This window comes from Amblyraja radiata, chromosome 34 (genome assembly GCF_010909765.2).
Source record: "Amblyraja radiata isolate CabotCenter1 chromosome 34, sAmbRad1.1.pri, whole genome shotgun sequence".
Classification (NCBI taxonomy): domain Eukaryota; kingdom Metazoa; phylum Chordata; class Chondrichthyes; order Rajiformes; family Rajidae; genus Amblyraja; species Amblyraja radiata.
In genome coordinates, this window is record NC_045989.1 from 21639984 (window position 1) to 21661130 (window position 21147).

Here is a 21147-nt window from a genome sequence, read left to right on the forward strand (position 1 = left end):
GTGTTTATCTTCAGTGTAAACCAGCATCTGCAGTTCCTTCCTACACATTTAGTTACTCATGACTCTCCAAACCAAAAGAATGCTATTAAACAAGATTTGACCAGCACCTCTGGACCTGTGTGCCTACAAAACAAAGTTCAGGACATAACATACAAGTCAGAGTTTGACCGGGGACTCACCATCCTGTGTGTTCTGAGTGAGAATGTTGCATAGTTCCTTCTGGCTTATACCAAGGCACTGACAAACCTCCTCCCTGCTGTAAGGTTCTGGGTGCAGCACTTGTTCCACAGTTAAAAGCATTGTTTCCAGATCCACTCCAAGTCCATGCTGCAAGTCTCCCAGTTTTAAAAGTTTCTGCCACTCAAGCCCTTTAGCTTTTGCTAGGACCTAAATACCAAAAGAAGGCACACCGTTAATATTACACGGAGAAACAAGGAACTGTAGATGCTGGAGTCCTGATTAAAAACACAAAGTGCTGGAGGATCTCAGCAGGTCAGGAAAACACCTGTGGAGGGAATGGACAGGTGACATTTCAGGTCCAGGCCATTCATCTGAAGCAGAATCCTTGTCATTCCATTCCTCTCTACAGATACAGCCTGACCCACTGACAGCGCAAACTGATGTGACAGGAGAATTTGGGTGTCATTTTACAGTCACAACTGTGCCTTTACCTGTCTGCACATCTGTACACCTGCAGCGACGGCTGCGGAGGGTTGAGGTCCCGACCATGGCGGGGAAATGGAGGAGGACTGACCAAATGTTGTGCCTTCATGATTAAAATGGTAGGACTACTGCATCAGCAATCAATATGATAGGGCATTATACAAAGAAAAATAGATTACCAAGCATACAGACCAAAATTTTTTTTTTAGAACTAATGCCAAAGAACAATATGAATGAATCATTTTATCTTAGTTTAGTTTAGGGGCACAGCATGGAAACATGCCCATCAGCCCTCCGAGTTGTTCAAGCCGACCAGTGATCACCCACACACCAGTTCCAAGCTAAACCATTTTTGCATCCTACACACTAGGGACAATTCACTGAAGTCGGCAATTAACCTTAATCTCTGTTCCACCACATAACTAAGCTTCTATTCATTGCATCAGCAAATTTATTTTGCAGTCTATCTATATATCCTTTGTACACTCAAGCCGGGAATAATTTTATAATTCTGGCTTATCTGAGAGGGATAATTCTATATTTTTTAAATTCAGTACCCCTGTTAGAAAAGTAGATTGGGCAAGCAGTAGAGCTATTGGCTCTCAATAAACACACTCGCCATTTGTCTCACTAAGTTAACCAAGTATAAAGTAAGAATGTGTAAGAAGGAACTGCAGATGCCGGTTTAAACCGAAGATAGACACAAAAAGCTGGAGTAACTCAGTGGGACAGGCAGCATCTCTGGAGAGAAGGAATGGGTGACGTTTCGGTTCGAGACCCTCCTTCAGACATAAAGAAAGAATGTTCACATGGACATTATCATGGTGTTATGGATTTACCTATGGTATTGGGAGCCACAACTTGATGTAGCAAAAGCAGAATAAAAATACCTCCTCCTGAAGTTGCACAAAGTGAGATGTAGCAACCATGCTGCTTATTTATTTTTCATACTAGCACAACATTTATACCATTAGATTAGGACGCTGGACTGATTAGCAAAGGAAAAGGCATGCTGTTATGAAGTAATAATTCACACTCCACAAATCAATAAGATATTATTATCTAAATGGTGGCCGACTAGGAAAAGGGGAGATGCAGCGAGACCTGGGTGTCATGGTACACCAGTCATTGAAAGTGGGCATGCAGGTGCAGCAGGCAGTGAAGAAAGCGAATGGTATGTTAGCTTTCATAGCAAAAGGATTTGAGTATAGGAGCAGGGAGGTTCTACTGCAGTTGTACAGGGTCTTGGTGAGACCACACCTGGAGTATTGCGTACAGTTTTGGTCTCCAAATCTGAGGAAGGACATTATTGCCACAGAGGGAGTGCAGAGAAGGTTCACCAGACTGATTCCTGGGATGTCAGGACTGTCTTATGAAGAAAGACTGGATAGACTTGGTTTATACTCTCTAGAATTTAGGAGATTGAGAGGGGATCTTATAGAAACTTACAAAATTCTTAAGGGGTTGGACAGGCTAGATGCAGGAAGATTGCTCCCGATGTTGGGGAAGTCCAGGACAAGGGGTCACAGCTTAAGGATAAGGGGGAAATCCTTTAAAACCGAGATGAGAAGAACTTTTTTCACACAGAGAGTGGTGAATCTCTGGAACTCTCTGCCACAGAGGGTAGTCGAGGCCAGTTCATTGGCTATATTTAAGAGGGAGTTAGATGTGGCCCTTGTGGCTAAGGGGATCAGAGGGTATGGAGAGAAGGCAGGTACGGGATACTGAGTTGGATGATCAGCCATGATCATATTGAATGGCGGTGCAGGCTCGAAGGGCCGAATGGCCTACTCCTGCACCTAATTTCTATGTTCTATGTTCTATTATTAAATGTTTGGAAAAGGATTTTAACTGTTGGAGGAAGATTTCTGAGGAAAGAAAACATTGCTACCAGCAGCCTGTTACATTCTAATTCTTACCAAGCTAGCTTTCAGCTCTTCATCTCTATAAATGCAAGCTTATCCCTAACTGGTTGTTCAGAGATACAGCATGGAACCAGGCCCTTCGGCCCACATAGTCATGCCACTATTGATCACGCATTCACACTATTTCTATGTTATCCCACACTTTCTCATTCACTCCCCACACACCCAGGGGCTATTTACCAAGGCTAATTATCCTACAAACCCCACATGCCTTTGGTATATGGGAGGAGACCGGGGAACCAGGAGGAAACCCACGCGGACACAGGGGGATCGTGCAAACTCCACACAGACAATACCCAAGGTCAGGATCAAACCCAGTTATCTGGCGATGTGAGCCAGGAACTCTACCAACCGCTGCCCTTTGTGCCACTGTGCCAAAACTAGCTCGTTCTCTATATAAGCAACACCATAATTAAAAAATTCTTCACATTGTTTAAAAGCTCCTTTCTAATCTCACTCTGCTTAACCATGTAACCTTCTCTAGCCTAGAAGCCCCAGATATTGCTTTCTCCTATTTCTAGCCTGTTTTCCATCCATTTCTCATCTTTCCATCATTGACAGCCACGTTTCCAATTATTTCAATCAGAAGTTGTGAAACTCGGCCACAAATTTCTCAGACACTCCCTTCCCTTTTAGTAAGTTTGTGAAGCACCTCTTTATTTAAACACTTAGCCACCTCTCCAAGGTGCTTGGCATTGTTGTTTGATAACTGTTCCTTCAAAGCAATTTACTGTGCTACATAAATAAAACCTATTGGTGCCTTTGAGTAGAGAATTAGAAAGAGACTAATTATTCTACAAATTCACCGGGAAAGATCCCTGTATCTGACTCACATGGATTATATCGACTGGGCTTTTCCCAATTTTTCTCCTTTGATATTAAGATTACTGTCAGCATGCTCTTTACAACCTTCCTAATTTATTTCCCCCCACAGTTCGTGTATGGCACCTCATCCAAGAGAATTATGATACTGCACAAATCACACTGCTAGCATTTTGAATACTTACCAGAACAATATAATACAGCAACCCAAAATATGCAGAAAGGATCAAGATTTCAGTTCCAGGCGATCCATCCAAACACATTTCTCTAGAGGCAAGTGTCTAATATTTTCTATCATCTTGATTCATGGGTTTCAAACTGACATCAAGTGGGTGTCGATGTTCTCTCTGTGCCTCTTGTGCTACAACCTCACATTCCCTCTCTCTGTCTAATTAATGATAGCCCATTGGTGCTGTTAACTAATGCACGATAAATTAATTGTGCCAACTTTCGGGTTGTCTGGCAGCTCTCTGCATGTTGTTTTGCCAACGATCGTGTACACCTAAAAGTTAATGGGATGCCATAACATTGTTGAAAGATTAGGATAAGGCTTAACATTCCCGGGAATGCAGCCATTGGGGAAAAAGTGCACGCACTCCCTTCCTAATATATGCATTCCATTAGAAAATTGATGAAATCATCAGATTTGCCAAATAAGAAATCAGTGAACAGTATGTGGCAAAGCACTGCTCATCTGAGAACTCTGTCATCATAAACAAATCAAGAGGAACCAGGCGCACAGACTGTCAGAGCTGCAGAAACTCTCATTAGCACAGGCAAAGTAAACTCTTTCCTGAACAAAATGGCAAATCATTCATAATATTGTGTATGGAGACATGCAATAATAATTATCTGGGTTAGTTGTGTCCAGTTGTTTGTGGCCAGGACATTGTTGGGCGGATGTCAATATTGTAGCTGTGCTGAACAGTTTAGCTGAGCATCTTCCTTGTTCTGGAGCACCACATTTATGCTGTTGGGGGGGGGGGAGAGGGGACATATGCTACATCCCATACACCCGGCTGTTTCTTGATGTTATTTGGAGTTAAACAGATTGACTGAAGGAGGATAGTAACCACAAAAAGCTAGAGTAACTCAGCAGGTCAGACAGCATCTTTGGAGAAAAGGAATAGGTGATGTTTCGGGTTGAACCCTCCAAACCAAAATATCTTCCAGATATGCTACCTGACCCAGCACTGTGTGTTCTGCGCGAGATTCCAGTATCTGCAGTTCCTTGTGTCTACATTTGACTGAGAAATGTATTGATGAGCACCTCAGGAGGAGGTTAAGAATACCATTCGCTCCGTCCATCTTTCAATGGCGAGCACTGAAAGCAAAGTCATCAATTGTGCTCTAATCTAATAAGCAAACAAAAGGCAGTAAAGCACCTAGAGCTAGAAAAGAACAGGTCTCACAGAAAACTTCATCTTACCACTGTGAAACTCACTTTTAAGGGTCCTTTCTGAATTGTCCAGAACTACTAGAAAATCTCAGGGTAGAGAGATTCTGTCATCATTCACATGCCTTCAATTTGTGGATTTCAACAGCAACACTTCTTGGCAAATGGAATGCAGGAAAAGGTGAAATTGTACATATTGACAAGAAAGGATACAATAGTATATTCTCTAAATTAAGTGAACTTGCAGAGTCCCAAGAAGGCAACTACATCTTCCAACAATTTGCTGATGATTGTAGTAAACTGACTGGGTCATAATTATTGGATTTTTGTGAGGACAACACACACCTTAGCTTCCCTAATTCCCAATAGAACCTGCATTCTACTTTTTGTGCTCATGTACTGTGAAAAGTTGACCACATTACCCATTACAGAACCCACAAAGCCAGAGTGGATGTATGTCATCCTTGATCCCTAAGAATTGATGAAGATGAAGTTATATAAAGCACTGGTGAGGGACTGGTGAACATTAAGATGATGATAAAGATGAAGACATCTTCGAAGACCCCAGATCCCTCTCCATCCAGGCCTCTGCAAATTCTCATAATTTAGATCATATGTTCTTTTTCCCCTTTCCTATTACAATGGACAATTCCACACTTTCTCACAATATATTCTGTTTGTCAAACCTTTACCTATTCATTTAAGTGCTGGAGGAACTCCGCGGGTCAGGCAGCATCTGTGTAGGGAATGGACAGGCGAAGTTTGGGGTCAGGCCCCTTCTTTGGTCTGATGGAGTAGGGGGCAGAAAGCCGGAAAAGAGAGATGGGGAAGGACCCAGGAATGGGAGATGAGTGTACAAAGCTTTGTCTTTTAACTAGACATGTATACTTGTAACTAATTGTGTACATTTCAGTTTGACTTCTTTCACATAAAGGTGTTTGCCTCAGTTTTTACTCCATGGCAAATTCTGAGCCATTAGCTAAACTAGTAGTTCACAAAAACAAATGTAGTCAATGGGTCAAATTACCGACACCATATACGAGTATGTAGTGCTGTTCTTTGGAATACCATGTGAAATACCATGAGAAATTATTATTATATAAAATACAACTGTTGTTTGTCAGGAAAAGAAATGAAATTGAGCAGTGATACCTTTGCAGCAATTCGACACTCCACTACTCTGATATTGAAGTGAGTTGTTGCAGCTTTATTCATTTCTTTGCAACTGTTCGCAATCACGAAAACTGCTCCGTTTGGAACCTTTACATTGGTGGCACGGAGTGGGTTGAATTCAATCAACTTGGCCTATGAAAGATAAAATGGTCATTTGTAGATATGTAACCGGTAACACCATTCGACATGTACGTTTAGACCAACCTGTACGAAGCTTTGCGTTACATAACAATGTTGCACGCACCTGCAATATTTGTAGATCATGGCTCAGAGTATTTCATGGTAATAATCCCTTTCCCTTAAAGGTTAAAGGCAAGAACAAAATGAGGAAATAATTTCACGTTGACTAGCTCTCTGTTAGCCAATCAAAAATTGGACAGGAATAAGGCCAGCAAGTCTGTTTTCATTAAAACAAAATAAATGAAGTAGTGATTTCAGAGATGTTTACGAATATGAAGAGATGTCAAGAAGGCCACTTGATAATTTGCATAACATGAAAGCATTGAAACATGATTATGCATAAATAATTTGGGACAGAGAAGAACAAAACTACAAAGAGAAAATTATGAAATCGCAAAAGTCAGTGATTGAAGCAGAGACCATGTCTGCATTTCAGTTCGATAAGAGGCTGGGGCAACGGGAAATAATGTAATTTGAAAACAAGTCTGGCTGGTTATTGCTTGGGTGGAGGAAGAACATTCATATGGATTGGCTGGGCTGTAATGGCAAATGTCCATACCGCAATTACTTCCCTTTGATACAAATGGCCTCAGTACACATGGACGGCTGTGGCAGTTCCACTCTGGTTTTCTTTCAATTACCTTCTGCTTAAACTGTAAAGAGAGACCAGGATTATGCCCTACGTGGTCAAACGGCTCCCAAGTCACTCGTACATTGAGAATAAACAGCGCAGTTAAGCACGAGCACTGCATCATGTTATCATGAGTCAGCATTTTCAGTCGAAGAACAGAGGATGAAATAAAAAGATGTTTGTGTGACAAATTTTTGGCAGAACTGGGAAAATTTTGTTTTTTATTTTCCACATATCCTTGGTCTTCTGAATCTGAATAAGAACATGGGCAAAGAACAGATGTACTTCGAGGCAGCCATGGGTGTTCCAGGCAATTATAAATTTTCAGCTGACCCAACGTTCCACTCCATGTGATTTAAATTATATGTTCGAAGATTACGCACTGCATGAATCTCAATTAAAAACATGAAAGAAATGTACCATGATTGCAAGGTTTGTAGATGGGACGCTTTCAGTTGGCAGAAGGTCCTACTGTTGTACAACTTGCCAAATCTTTTACAATAGGGTAATTGTGACTCCAGAATTATTTCTATTGAAGATCCCAATTGTGTACCAACCAAGGGATGTGTATATTACTCAGTCACTGCTGGTACTGCAATTGCATTAAATAATTAATTTGTACATTGCAATCAAAAACTATTGCACATTCCAGTACAAAGATCACCCATAATAATCTTTTGAAGACTACCAGAGGGAAAATAAAATAAACAAATTAAACTCGTTTATTACAACCTCCTGGGACCTTTGACTAGTTGTTAATAATTCAATTTTAAAAGCAAATGCTGCTCAGCAAGCGATTTAGAGATTATCATTTGTCAGTCCGTGTGAAATTCATGTACTGTACATGGTCTAATGACATTTCATCATGGATTCTATTTCACTCATGGTAACTTGCAAGGATAAACACTTCATAAAATAGTATCCGTCCTTCAAATTTACTAAGCAATCACAGCATGTTGTCACCGACAGGCCACCTTCAAAGATGAGCATGATAACACTAAAATCCTCACGCTTCATGTAGTGCACGGTGACTTCACTTTCATGTGCCTGCTACATGGAGACCATGGAATCAACGGCAAATTTTCCAATGATATGAACACACACTTATAAAGCTTGTGAACATCGTTCGAATTTGATGGTTCCTTCCTTAAACCTGCTCATCATTTCTCTGGACAATCATTTATTACCAGTTCAGCTGCAAAACTTTCTTCACCGCAGCTACCAAACAATTACCAACTTCATGAACTTATCCCTTCTATGAATATTTCACAAAGACCAATGTTAGAAATCTTCTGAAAATACATGTTACGACTTGCTGAAGCAGAATAACAGGGCATATCCTCAAGCACTTTGTGTCCTTTTTTGCAAACCAGTATCTGCAGTTCCTTGTTCAAGAAGGAACTGCAGATGCTGGAAAATCGAAGGTACACAAAAATGCTGGAGAAACTCAGCGGGTGCAGCAGCATCTATGGAGCGAAGGAAATAGGTAACGTTTCGGCCCGAAACGTTACCTATTTCCTTCGCTCCATAGATGCTGCTGCACCCGCTGAGTTTCTCCAGCATTTTTGTGTATCTGCAGTTCCTTGTTCCTACATCTTAAGAGTGCTTCCGGTTGCTTTTTCTGCTATATTTCTAAGAGTAACTGATCTTGAACATGCAGATAATGTCTCGATCTTTTCTCAATATGGTGAAAAAAATGTTCATACTCCATCCCAAGATACTTACATGCTTTATGTGAAACCTCTCTCAAGTACTTAATAATATTAGGGTATTTTAGGAGAAACTGATTACCTGACATGCGACACATATCTGTAGAGGATGGTCTGAGCATCTTCTGACTTTTCATTTCTATTATTGGGTATGTGTAGAAGGTATTGCAGATGCTGGTTTATACCAAAGATAGACACAAAATGCTGGAGTAACTCAGCGGGTCAGGCAACATCTTTGGAAAAAATGAATAGGTAACACTTCGAGTCACCTATTCCTTTTCCCCAAAGATGTTGCCTGACCCGCTGAGTTACTCCAGCACTACTCCACCACCATTAACGGGTATGATAGACTCAGCAATGATAATGCAATAGTAGGTAACTAGATTTTCATGTTAGAGATGACCAATGTTGGGCAAATTTGCAAAATAAATGTTATTTTCCACTTGTGAGCCCATGCTTGAATTTTATTTTGTCTTGTATGCTTGAGAATCAAGTGTTTCATTTGCTGAGGATTTGCAAATGAAATTAAACTTTATGCAATCATAAGCAAACAACTTCAATTCAAACCTAATAATGGAAGGAAGCATTATAACCAGAGGATTGTAATCACTTCATGCAAGTACTTATGTATCTCAGAATTTTAAATAAAATGATTACCATTCCCTTTTCTGCCAAGAATGAAATGGATTGGTCCATACCACCACCTTCAGTCCCAATGTAGCGCTCACATCTTGCACAGATTTCTGCAAGTTCTATCTATAAATAAATTGAAAAGAATAATTACACATATTTAGTCTACACATCAGTCAACAGTGGAAAAAGAATACTTATTGATTCAGGAATAATCTGTTGACTTAGTTTAGTTTAAATATACAGCAGGGAAACAGGCCCTTTGGCCCACCAAGTACGCGCTGATCAACGATTTCCCATGCACTAGCTCTATCCTACACAATAGGGCCAATTTTGCAGAAGCCAATTAAACTACAAACCAGTTAAGTGAGAGGAAACCGGTGCACCTGGAGAAAATGCACGCGGTCACAGGGAGAACATACAAAGTCCGTCAGACAGTACCCATAGTCAGGGTCGAATCCAGTGCTCTAGCCCTTCAAGGCAGCAACTCTACCATTGCACCATTGTGCTACCCCAAATTGATTACAAGATTGGTAATGCTTGTAAATCAGATCCAGCTCAATGGTTAATTTCCAGTAAACCTTTGCATTTTCAATCACAATTTGTGTCGCTTATTGATTAAAACTATAAAGGGATAATCAGTGATGTGATTGGGGATTGACCAAAGTTGAAAACCACAATATGCAAAGAAGTGGAATGGCTGCAATAAAACAAACTGAAGGCAAAGCTAAATGGTAAACTTTAAGAAGTTGCTGGAAATGTACAATTTGAATTTGCTTCTACCATAATTTTCCCTGGTAATTTTAGAGTTTGGAGATACAGCGAAGAGACAGGCTCTTCGAACCACCGAGTTGACGTCGACCATCGAACACCTGTCCACTAGTTCCATATTATTCCACATTTGCATGCTACACGCTAGGAGCAATCTACCGAAGCCAAATAACCTACAAACCTGCACGTCTTTCGAATGAGGGAGGAAACTGGAGCGCTCGGAGAAAACTGACACGGTCACAGGGAGAACGTACAAGCTCCACAAAGACAGCATCTGTAGTCAGGACCAAACCCGGGTCTCAATTAAGCGTGGAAATTCTGCTCACAGACCTTGCACCACACTAGAAGTCTTTCTGAATAATGAGACCATACATCAGAATACAGATTTCACATTTGCATGGAAAGTAGCCAAAAGCAGTTACTTAGAAAATAAAATTACAAGCAATTAGATGTAATGTTATTTCAAATGTGATTTTATGAGCTTTTATTAAGAAAACGCACCAAATAATGTTTTAATGATTTGATTTTGTTTTTGAACATTTCTAAATGTCAGGGGCAGTCAGAAACATTGTGGCATAAGCCCTCAACACCATAGATGGTTTAATCAGTAGGGTCAGATGATAATATTTCCAGCAAATTATCCTTGCATGTACATTTGTGTAAGTGCAGGGCAATTGGGTATCAATTCACAATTTTGATTTCTTATTCTAATCTGCAACTCGCCAAAGAGTAGAATCAACTACCCTTTTTAGTATTTTGCTTTGCCTATTCTTAACAGCTTGTCCATTCCTGATAGTTTTCATGCATTAACCATATTGCTGTTGGTAGGAGCCACATATAGGCCAGAATAAGTTCGGTCATATTTTCTTTCATAAAAGGCCATTAGTAAACCACATAGATCACTATGACAATTTAAGTTGCAGACTGCATCAGTCTGAAGAAGGGGCTCGACTCGAAATGTCGCCTATTCCTTCGCTCCATAGATTCTGCCTCACCCACTGAGTTTCTCCAGCTTTTTTGCCAACCTTCGATTTTCCCAGCATCTGCAGTTCTTTCTTAAACATGATAATTTAAGTAGTCACTTTTGCTGACATTAATTTTGTTTCGGATTCCCATCATCTGCAGCATTTTAGTTTTATACAGCTAATATTGCCATCTTTATATTTCAGATTTTCTTTAATTGAACTGAAACGCCTGTGCTCTGGATTAAAATTTGTAATACGTGTCTAGAAGAATGACAACTAAGCAAATGTAGATTGCAATTAATTAAACTTGTATGTATACAAGTAAAATATATGTTATATTTACATTTCAATCCGTTTGGAGAAGAGCCCTAACCCAAAACATCTCCTATCCATGTTCTCCAGGGATGTTGCCTTACCCGCAAAATTACTCCAGCAATTTATCTTCCTATTTTTTGGAAACCAACATCTGCATTTCCTTTTTTCCACTGTTTATATATTTAAATTAATATTTTAAATATTGGCTTAACCAGTTCAAAAAGAGATATTTAAAAAAGTGTATTACGCAATCTTTAAAAACACAGATAAATGACCAGCAACGAGGCTGGAAAGTTTTAAGAAAACTTCCTATTATGTGTAAAGAGGTCTGGCTGGCCAATATTAACTTGAATGAAATGAAATACTGAGACTGCTCCAGTTCAATATTAAAAAATACATCTCTCTGGGGCTTTCAATCTGCCAAGACATTCTCCCCAATGACAATGACCACTGAATACAGAGATGAACTGTTCCCTCGTGCAGTAGATAATAATCAAAACAACAAGGCCACCCACTGTTTTGCTGGATTCGTTCACACTGTAATTGCGTTATCCTACAATTTTCCTCATGACTGTGTGTACGCACACACAGAGCAAAATCTAAATGTAACCAATGAAGCATGTGGACAATTTAAAGAGGGCAATTGAAGAGATATCCATTTGGAAGCTAGTGGCAAATATTTCATATTTATTATTTTTATACAATTCTTTCCAGTGTGGTAATTGAAATAAAAACTAAAAGTGATATAATTTTGTATTAGTCAGCACCAGCACGGAAATCAGGAGTATTTTATTATCACATGCACCAAACTGGAACAATATAACTCTTACTTGCTACAGCACAACAGATTACTAAACACAGTACTCAATAGGTCATTGAGGTCTGGAATGAGACCTCAATTGAGAACTGGAAACACGTGACGCCTGTATGGTCGTGAGTAGTCGCCCTAAGAGTCATACCTTTTTCTGGTCCCCGCTGGATTTTCAACATGTTGAACATTTTCGGCGATCTGCTGCGACTATGACGGGTGCCGGCAGTCGCCGAAAAAAATCGTGTAAGTGGGACAGGCACTTAAGGCAAGAAGGCCAAACCAAACATTTCATTAACTTTGCTTCCAAATACTAGGAAATTATACCATTCATTTCAGCAGAAAACAATTAACAGAGATCCCATGGAAGCGCTACGATGTCAACTTTCCATCTATTCCATCTATTCCATCTACATGTAAGTAATCCTCTCAAAAGTATAAAATGTTGATAGGAAAAAAATCAATTGACATCTGTTGGTATTAATAAACATTCTATTATACCCATGAGATTAATAGTGTTTATAATATTAAAATTAAAATTGCTGTTGCAAACAATATATTGTTTATTTTAAAAACTCAAGTCTAACACAATTTAGTACGAGCTCTATTATTGGTCTTACATGGAGCAAAATAGCGTGCCGTATAAATATAAATCAGGAAAAGTACTTCTGGGTAAACCTAAAACCAGTTAGCTCCTATTATATACGAGACTAATTAAAGTCACCATCTGCTTCAACTTTGCATGCTAAGTTCCAATTTCCTGTTATTTCACATATGTTGTACGGTAATGGCACTTATTTTCATCAGGAGCTGGGACGTTTGTCAGACGTTATCTGGTTGTCATCATAGCCACCAGAATTAAGCAACGATGTTATCTATTCTAATAAGTTTTGCTCTCATGTCTCTACTATGCTTGGCTCAGAGCGTTTAATGCAGATTTGCCACAAATCTGGTTTCAACATGCTTCATTTCTCACTTGTGTTATGAAATAAACAAACCTGACACAAAGACTGCTTCTCTTGTGCAACAGAATTCCACGTATACAAGTTTGTCCAGAATGCATAAAAAAATGAATAGTTTGAAAATAAGGTAATGTTTGGTCCATTCTCAAATCCATCCACATTTAAAACATATACGCAGTACTGCTGAAAGCATTTGTCCAATTTTATACATTAGAATTTTTTTTTTTTTTTTTTTTAAACTGGCTTTCCAATGTTTTTCAACCAAGGGGCCTCTTACATAAAAGTGTTTCATAACCCTGGCACAACTAAGTATTTCTCCCACTTCTCCTCCAGAAGCGTTCTCCTTTCTCCTCCTTCATTGCTGCTTTTTCACTCAGTTTTTTATGTTCCCACCTGTGGAAACTACTCTCATCCCTCAATCATTTCCGCTACGTAACGGGCATCATTTTTATCGGGCGGCATAGTTGGTTTCCCATATTATACTCCCAATGTACCATTGTCTTGCACTTGCGACTTCTATTTCAGCTGCAGCTGAAGAACTAAGTCTGCTAGTTTCACTGAGACTTTAACACTGCATAACACCTAAAATCATACATCACAGAAGCCCCAACTAAGCTAGAACTATTTGCCCGCATCCGGCCCATATCCTTCTAAATATCCCCCTATTTCCTCTCTGACCCTTCCAGTTTTCTTTCCCCCAACCCCTGCAATGTCTGAAGAAGGATCCCAAGCCGAAACATCACCTATCCATGTTCTTCAGGGATTCTGCCTGACCCGATGAGTTACTTCAGCATTTGTGTCTTACCTTGGTAAACCAGCATCTACAGTTCATTATCTCAACATTCCCACTAAATCTTTCCTATCCACGTACCTGTCCAAGTGCCTTTAAATGTTGTTATTGTACCCGTCTCAACTACCTCTTCAGGCACTTGTATGTTTTTCATGCAAGATCTTAATATCATAACAATTAATAAAACCTTTTTAAAGCAAAGTACTGTAAATGCTGGAATCCTGAATTAAAGGCAGAAACATCAGCCGCTTCCTTTCTCCACAACTACTAACTGGTCCTCTGTGGATTTCCAATCCATTACAACAAATCTGCAGAATGTTACCTGGTAATGTTTGTAAAATGGGGACATTGCTCATCATCTCTTTTATCTTTCCCATTTGTCTATCTGAAAATCTGTGGGTCAAAGAATGATCATTCACTTGTCTCACCCCGAAGAGAAAGGACAAATCTTGAGTCATTTCATCAAATGAGCACAAGAATCTGCTGTAACCCAATTGTAAGACAGCAATATCTGTGTTGGGGTGTTTTAATTTTCTTCCAGTTTCTTCATTGCAATTTAGAGTGCATATAAATATGTTAAACTGTTTAAAGAAAATTCATTCAGGACAGAACTATCGCATATTTGACAACAGCTTTAAATTGAGAGGGGCAAAATTTAAAGGAGGCGTGTAGGGCAGGTTTTCTTACACAGTAATAAGGCAGTACTGGTGGGTGGTGGTGGAGGAAGGTACACTAGTGGCATGGAAGAGGCTTTTGGATAGGCACGTGGATATACAGAGAATGGAGGGGTATGCATTAAGTGCAGGCAGGTAAAAGTTGGTCTTGGAATCATGTTCGGTATAGACCTTTTTAGTTTTTTAATTTTATGGTTTTAGAGATACCATGCGGAAACAGCCCCCTCGATCCACTGAAAAATCAGCGCCGACCAGCGATCCCGGCACATTAACTCTAACCTACACACATTAGAGACAATTTACATTTATACAAAGCCAACTAACTTACAAAGCTAAACGTCTTCGGAGTGTGGGAGGAAACTGAAGGTCTTGGAGAAAACCCACACAGGGAGAACATACAAACTCCGTACAGAGAGCACCCATAGTAGGGATCGAACCCGGGTCCCCGGCGCTGCAAGCGCTGTAAAGGGCCTGTCCCACTTTCACGACCTAATTCACGCCATTTTTTACTCGTGGACATCCTTCGTCATGTTGAAAAAAACGCCCCGACCTACTTGATGCCACGAGTACCTACGACTAGCATCACGACCTACCTACGACCTCATGAAGACCATGCTGCGAGTACGAGTCAAGGGCAAACTCGGCAGAGGTTGTGAATTAGATCGTGAAAGTGGGATAGGCCCTTAAGGCAGCAACTCTACCGCTGTACGCCCCACATGGGCTCATGGGCCATCAGGCCTGTTTCTGCACTGTACTCTTCGAAGATCATCGTTGATTATCTGCAGCAGTGGCCCGTCAACCTTGTATACATGGTCATCCCTTTCACAGTTTAAAATTAATATAACCTTCACGAAGGCTGTATAGGTGGTAATACCTACTCTTGTTTTAGTCCATGCCGAGGCTTAAAATAAATGACTCCAATGTCTGGATCTAAGATGCAGGAAGAAGGAGCAAGCCTCCAGGGTTCATTATGGAAAGACGAGAGAGGGATTATGAGATATCATTAAGTAAAAAAATGTAGAGCAAGTAGATTTGGCAACAGAAGACAGGAAATTACATCTGGAGTCAATCTTGGAAGATGAAGGTGGTGGTCAATATTTCTATGTGAATTAATAATTGTTTTTCATATTTCTATTATGTTAAGGATAAGAGCTGGCACAATAACGCAATGTCACAAAAGGTTCTTGCAAAACAGATTTTGTTTTTGCTATTAAGCCAACTCAAAAATGACATTACCTGGATGACCAGGGGGAACTGATTTATTTGGGGTCTGGAATCAGTTTTCTTTGAATGTCTGATTCTGTTATTGGACGCGAGAAGTGTTTGCTATAAATATACACCACCGCAGCCATAAAAATGTATAAAACCACTAGGGCCCAAGCATTCAATAACACTTAAAATCACTAGATACGATTAAATCTAATTAAATCCTACTGGTTAGGATGAAATCTAATTAGCTCAATTATCTGAAAAATTATCGTTACCCAAAAGTCCCTTTTCCTCTACTTTCCAATCAGAAATATTTAAACATTGAAACTCCTTGAAATTGTTTTAACAGTCTCTAACTGGGGAATGGTGTAGATGGCGATGGGGTAGAGGAAACATGTGGCGGCTTTGCTGGATATCAAAGCGTTTCTGTGAACAGGGCTGCCACTTACCGCCAGAGCCCTAACCACAAAGGGCTCCGACTCCACTCAATCATCACCAAATCTAGTTACTGCTTTCTGTGAGGTGCCCTTAATATGCCATGCCCAGTGTATCAAAAGCCCAGTGTACAATGCTGCTCATCGGTCAACTCTCTCATAAACCGCGGATGGGGTGACGTTCATATTAGTTACACAGTACCTTTGATAGGACCTTTCCATTCGCTATCACGGTGATGAGACCTGCGCAGCAAACCAGTGCGCTAGAGCTAGAAAGTCCTGAGCTCGCTGGGATCGTGCCATCAACCATACAGTTTATTCCACTGGAAATAGGGTTAAAATGCTCCTGATGAAACAAAAATCGTGCATTTTTGTTTCTGTGCAAATAAAACATAAATCCTATTTCATGTCTGAAAGTTTAAGCATGCATTTATTCTAAAGTATTTAATCACAATGTAGTGCAATAATGAGACATTTAATATTAAAGACCTGGGGTCAGAATTTATTGACAGCCGCACTAGTACAACGATCGACTAAGCCTGAATGTACCATCCGTAAAGTCCACCAGTGAGAAATTATTTGCAGAAGCTATCCTTTCCTTATAAATTAGGCACTGTAAAGCTTTTGCGCCACATTTCTAACACGCGACAGGAGCATTTAGTCTCTGACCTTTCTCAAGCTGCAGAAAATGTTATCATGTGTGGGATCAATGGCAAGCAAAGTGCTGTGAGCCTCAGCCTTTTTATTCGACATTATGTCCAAACCATTACTTCTGAGAAATACCCGCCCTCCCAATAATTCAGTTAATTATAACTTATCAAATGCTGCTCTCCCTGTACATTTGCAATCAAGTTTAATATTTAGATTGGCTCAGTGGTGCAACGATAGATCAGAAAAGGTCAAATTCCCTATCTGAGTCTTCTTAATTCACACCAGTCAGTGAAATGCTAGAGGAGTGGCAATTGTGCAGACTTTATGCATTAGAATTGGGAAAAACCGACTTCAGATTGCAAGAGATGCATATCTTTGGGAACATTGGGCAAGGTCTACATTGGGATGAGCTGGATGCTAACAAAGTATGAACCACAGAGATGCAAGAAACTGTATATGTGCAAATTTGGAGCAAAACACAAAGTGCTTTGTAAACTCAGCTGGTCAAGCAACATCCGTGGAGAAAATTGATAAGCAACATTTTGGGTCAGGTTCTGAAGAAGGGTCGGATCAAGGGTCTTGATCTGAAATGGCGTAAATCCGTTTCCCCCACAGATGCTGCCTGATCCACAAAGTATGGACATCTGAAAGAAAATCTGGAAAATGAAATTTAACACTAGGTGACAGAAGTAGCAAGTATGTAAGTGCAAGGAATACACTTTCCTAAAATATAACCCCTAATTTCTCTCCACTGCAGACGGCAATGGAGAGGGCAACAGAGAAAGCAAAGGGAGAGTCTCAACAGTTTGTTCAAAAGTGTCACAATAGATATCACGAGATTTAAAAAAAAATTAAATCATTGCTTTACGCTTGCCGAATATTTTTTTTAATGGTATTTAAACTGCATCTAGTAAGTACTGTTTTACAATTGCCAAGACCGCATTTGTTCAAAAATTGTGAAAGATGGCAGCAATACGAGGTCAGCCTACATGAAATATAAAATGCAGAATAATTATATGAAATTATTAAGGGAATATGAAGCAAAGACTGACATGGGCCTAGATGGAAATGAGATACTGTTCCTCATCTAGTCTCAATAATTTCAGATTTTCATAATTCATGTTACCATTTTAAAGTATTTAACTAATAGTGATTTATGAAATACTTCTCAGAAATTCAATGAAATCATATCTGCAGAACTCCTTTTGTCTGTAAGCTTGATAATGTTTGCAAATTCACTCATTTACCAAAGTATTATCTATTCTGCACAAATCAGTGTTCACAGCCCTAAAATGGTCCATAACTAATATTTCCAATCATTGGGCAAAATGATTGATAATTATATATATGTTTGTGTGAGTATGCATACATAAATATACACTGAACTTTTTTTTCTTTTTTTCCTCTCGCTTTTCATATTGTTTACAGAGTACTATGTTTACATATTCTGTTGTGCTGCAGCAAGTAAGAATTTTGTTGTTCTATTTGGGGCATATGACAATAAAATACTCTTGACTCAAACCAGCCTCCTGCCATTACACAGTTCTTCCTCATGGCTATACTTAAATGCTCCCCAAACATCTACCTTGAATACATTTCACAGTTCTCGCTTGGCCTTTTAACTCAATTTAATTGTGTTATTTCCAAAGTGTGTCCCATGTGAGTGAAACGGCCAAATATTTTGTAGGTACATGGTAACCCTGCTTAACCTTCATTACGAAAAATCAAATAACAATAGTTACTGCCAAATATAAATATCCATTTGTGGAAAAATAGAAGTTACATGAAATGAGGTCAGGCCACTCAAAGCGCGATACACTTTTAACCTTCGTAGCAGAGATTCCGTGACAGAACTATTTTCCCATAGCCGCTTAAAATTGGCTGGGTTGGGGAGGAAAATACAATTATGGGTAATATATTTTACTCCAGAGTAAACTGGATATTTAAGTCTTAAGATTTGTTTTTAGGGTCAGGACAGTTGCACAAATAATAATAATACGGAAATGTGTCTAGTGACCAAAAATGTTGCCCTTTGCCAATATACATAAGCACAAAGAATCCCTTGGATATAGCTATTTGTTGGCACAAATAGGCAAATTGAAATTCTTGACATTTTCAGCAGAAAACAATCAAGTCTATTTTATAGAGCTCTACCCTGCTGACATGCAAGTATAAAGTTTGAAATTCTTTACAGAAAATATAAAAATCGGCTGAAAATAACATTTTGTTATAAAAATTAGTAATGTTCCCATGGCAGTTTGCGAGCAAATTACGAGTTGATATATATGGATGCCAGATATTTTGTCCTAGAGAACTCCAGCCAAATCTAGAATGAAAAAATAGGTTTGAGCAATATGTCTGGGCAGCACTGATCCACAGGGTTCGGCCCTTGCATGGATGTAGCTTATAAAACTATCACGCAATGTTTCACAAAGTGCTTTGGTTTCAGCAAATAAAGTCTGCCAAGTATTGCTCTACTCGTATCCCAGTGGAGTTAGAAATTCAAATTAATATAAACAGGCTATACCCTTGGAACCTTTTAACACTCCTACTTTAGTCTGCAGTGTTTCAAACTACTTTAGGGACCTGCTTGGTTGTGCAAAAATCAGAGTTATGCAATCCCCCCCCCCCCATCCCAGCATTGTGTACTGATATTCTGCAATAATGTGGGCTCTCAAATGAGTTTGAGGTTTTAGTCTGCAATTTCTCCCATTAAAAATCTCTAATCCATGCGAACTGTTGCCAAATAAAAGGGAAACACTTACTCCGTGGATGCGAATAATTATGATGGAACTAAACCAGTGCAGGTTTCAGAACAATTCCTCAGATGTGGTTCAAGAATGTCATCAAGAGACATCCAGAACCAAGTCATGGTGAACATTAAAAACACCATTTGCTCGAGCACAAGGAAGAGTGAAGTCCCAACCAGCTGTTTCTCTCCCTAGAATACAATGACTGATCATTTGCATGGTTAAGGAACTGACTGCTGGCAATATCGGTACAGTTGCGCTTGTTCGAGCTTTCCCGTCCCGTATATTAATTGCTAACTCTTTTCAGGCATTTTCCCCACTGGGATCAAACATTTATTTCCACCCAAAGCTGCAAAATTAAGATGCCAGAACAAAGTTAAAGGAAACTTTAAATCAACCAAATTACTAGTTTGCCATTGTTTTCAGAACTTTGTAAGTATCCAAAAATTGCTAATGTGGCATCCAAATGTAATCCTGTTCCACATATGGTGAGAGCACACACACCGCAAAGGAAGTCTTTCCTTGATCGGACTTTGCTGGCTTTACCTTGCACTGAACGTTATTCCCTTGTACTGTACTATAAATGTACTATAATACACTGTACATACACTGTGAATGGCTCGATTGTAATCATGTATTGTCTTACTACCAACTGGATAGCATGCAACAAAAGCTTTTCCCTGTACCTCGGTACATGTGACTATGTAAACTAAACTAAGCCATAAACAGGAATTACTTTCACTATTCACTGGGATGCTAAACACACATCACCAGAGATCAACTATGTTTTGTGGAAAGCCTGTTGGTCTCTTTTCAAATTTATTTAATCATGTTTAAGTTAGACTCAATGACCGAAATTGGAGAAAGAAAAATATACATAGGTGCTGCCATTCATTAGTTAGTGCAGCATACAACTCTTTCTCTGTTTCATACCACCCAAATAGTCTTGCAATATCTTCACTTCAAGTGTTCAAGAAGGAACTGCAGATGCTGGAAAATCGAAGGTACACAAAAAAGCTGGAGAAACTCAGTGGGTGCAGCAGCATCTATGGAGCGAAGGAAATAGGCAACATTTCGGGCCGAAACCCTTCTTCAGAAGAAGGGTCTGAAGAAGGGTTTCGGCCTGAAACGTTGCCTATTTCCTGCGCTCCATAGATGCTGCTGCACCCGCTGAGTTTCTCCAGCTTTTTTGTGTATCTTCACTTCAAGTGTCATTCATTAAAAGTGTCTAATTAATGAACATCTTGATTTATCACTCACCTTCCCATTTCTACCTTACTTTGAAGTGAATTATCCTTATCAAGTGCTGTGCTTTAACACTCATTATTTAAGAGCGGCCATTTTGTCTTCCAATATATTTATCTCATGCTCAATAGATAAATATTGTTCTGCCCGTAATAGACCAATCGAAATGTGGATTTGGAAAGAAAGCCAATGACTCTTTCCCCATCTTGCAGGAATATTTCTGCAACAATGGGAAGACAGGTACCCATGTTGAGGTACTTCCTCAAAGGAATCCCAGGAATATATTTGCATTATAAACGCTACACATTCGTAAAGATTTTTTATAGTGAGTCACTTTTAAACAGTATTTCATTTGTATGTCTATGAATTCAATGACCACTTCTAGTTTAAGACGTGGATATATCAGCTGAAATATTTAATCCACTAAAGAACAATTTGAAACAA

At 39.4% G+C, this 21147-nt stretch overlaps 1 protein-coding gene across 4 annotated transcripts in view; it reads right to left on the reverse strand.

The window, feature by feature from the left end:
- Positions 1–21147, reverse strand: part of galk2 (galactokinase 2) — a 58313-nt gene that overhangs the window by 18708 nt on the left and 18458 nt on the right. For all 4 annotated transcript variants that reach the window (XM_033050337.1, XM_033050338.1, XM_033050336.1 and 1 more), the window contains 4 exons: positions 16260–16403; positions 9157–9255; positions 5959–6111; positions 180–387 (listed from right to left, as the gene is read on the reverse strand). In XM_033050337.1, coding sequence (XP_032906228.1) covers positions 180–387; positions 5959–6111; positions 9157–9255; positions 16260–16403 — 604 coding nt within the window. The remainder of the gene's footprint in view (positions 1–179; positions 388–5958; positions 6112–9156; positions 9256–16259; positions 16404–21147) is intronic.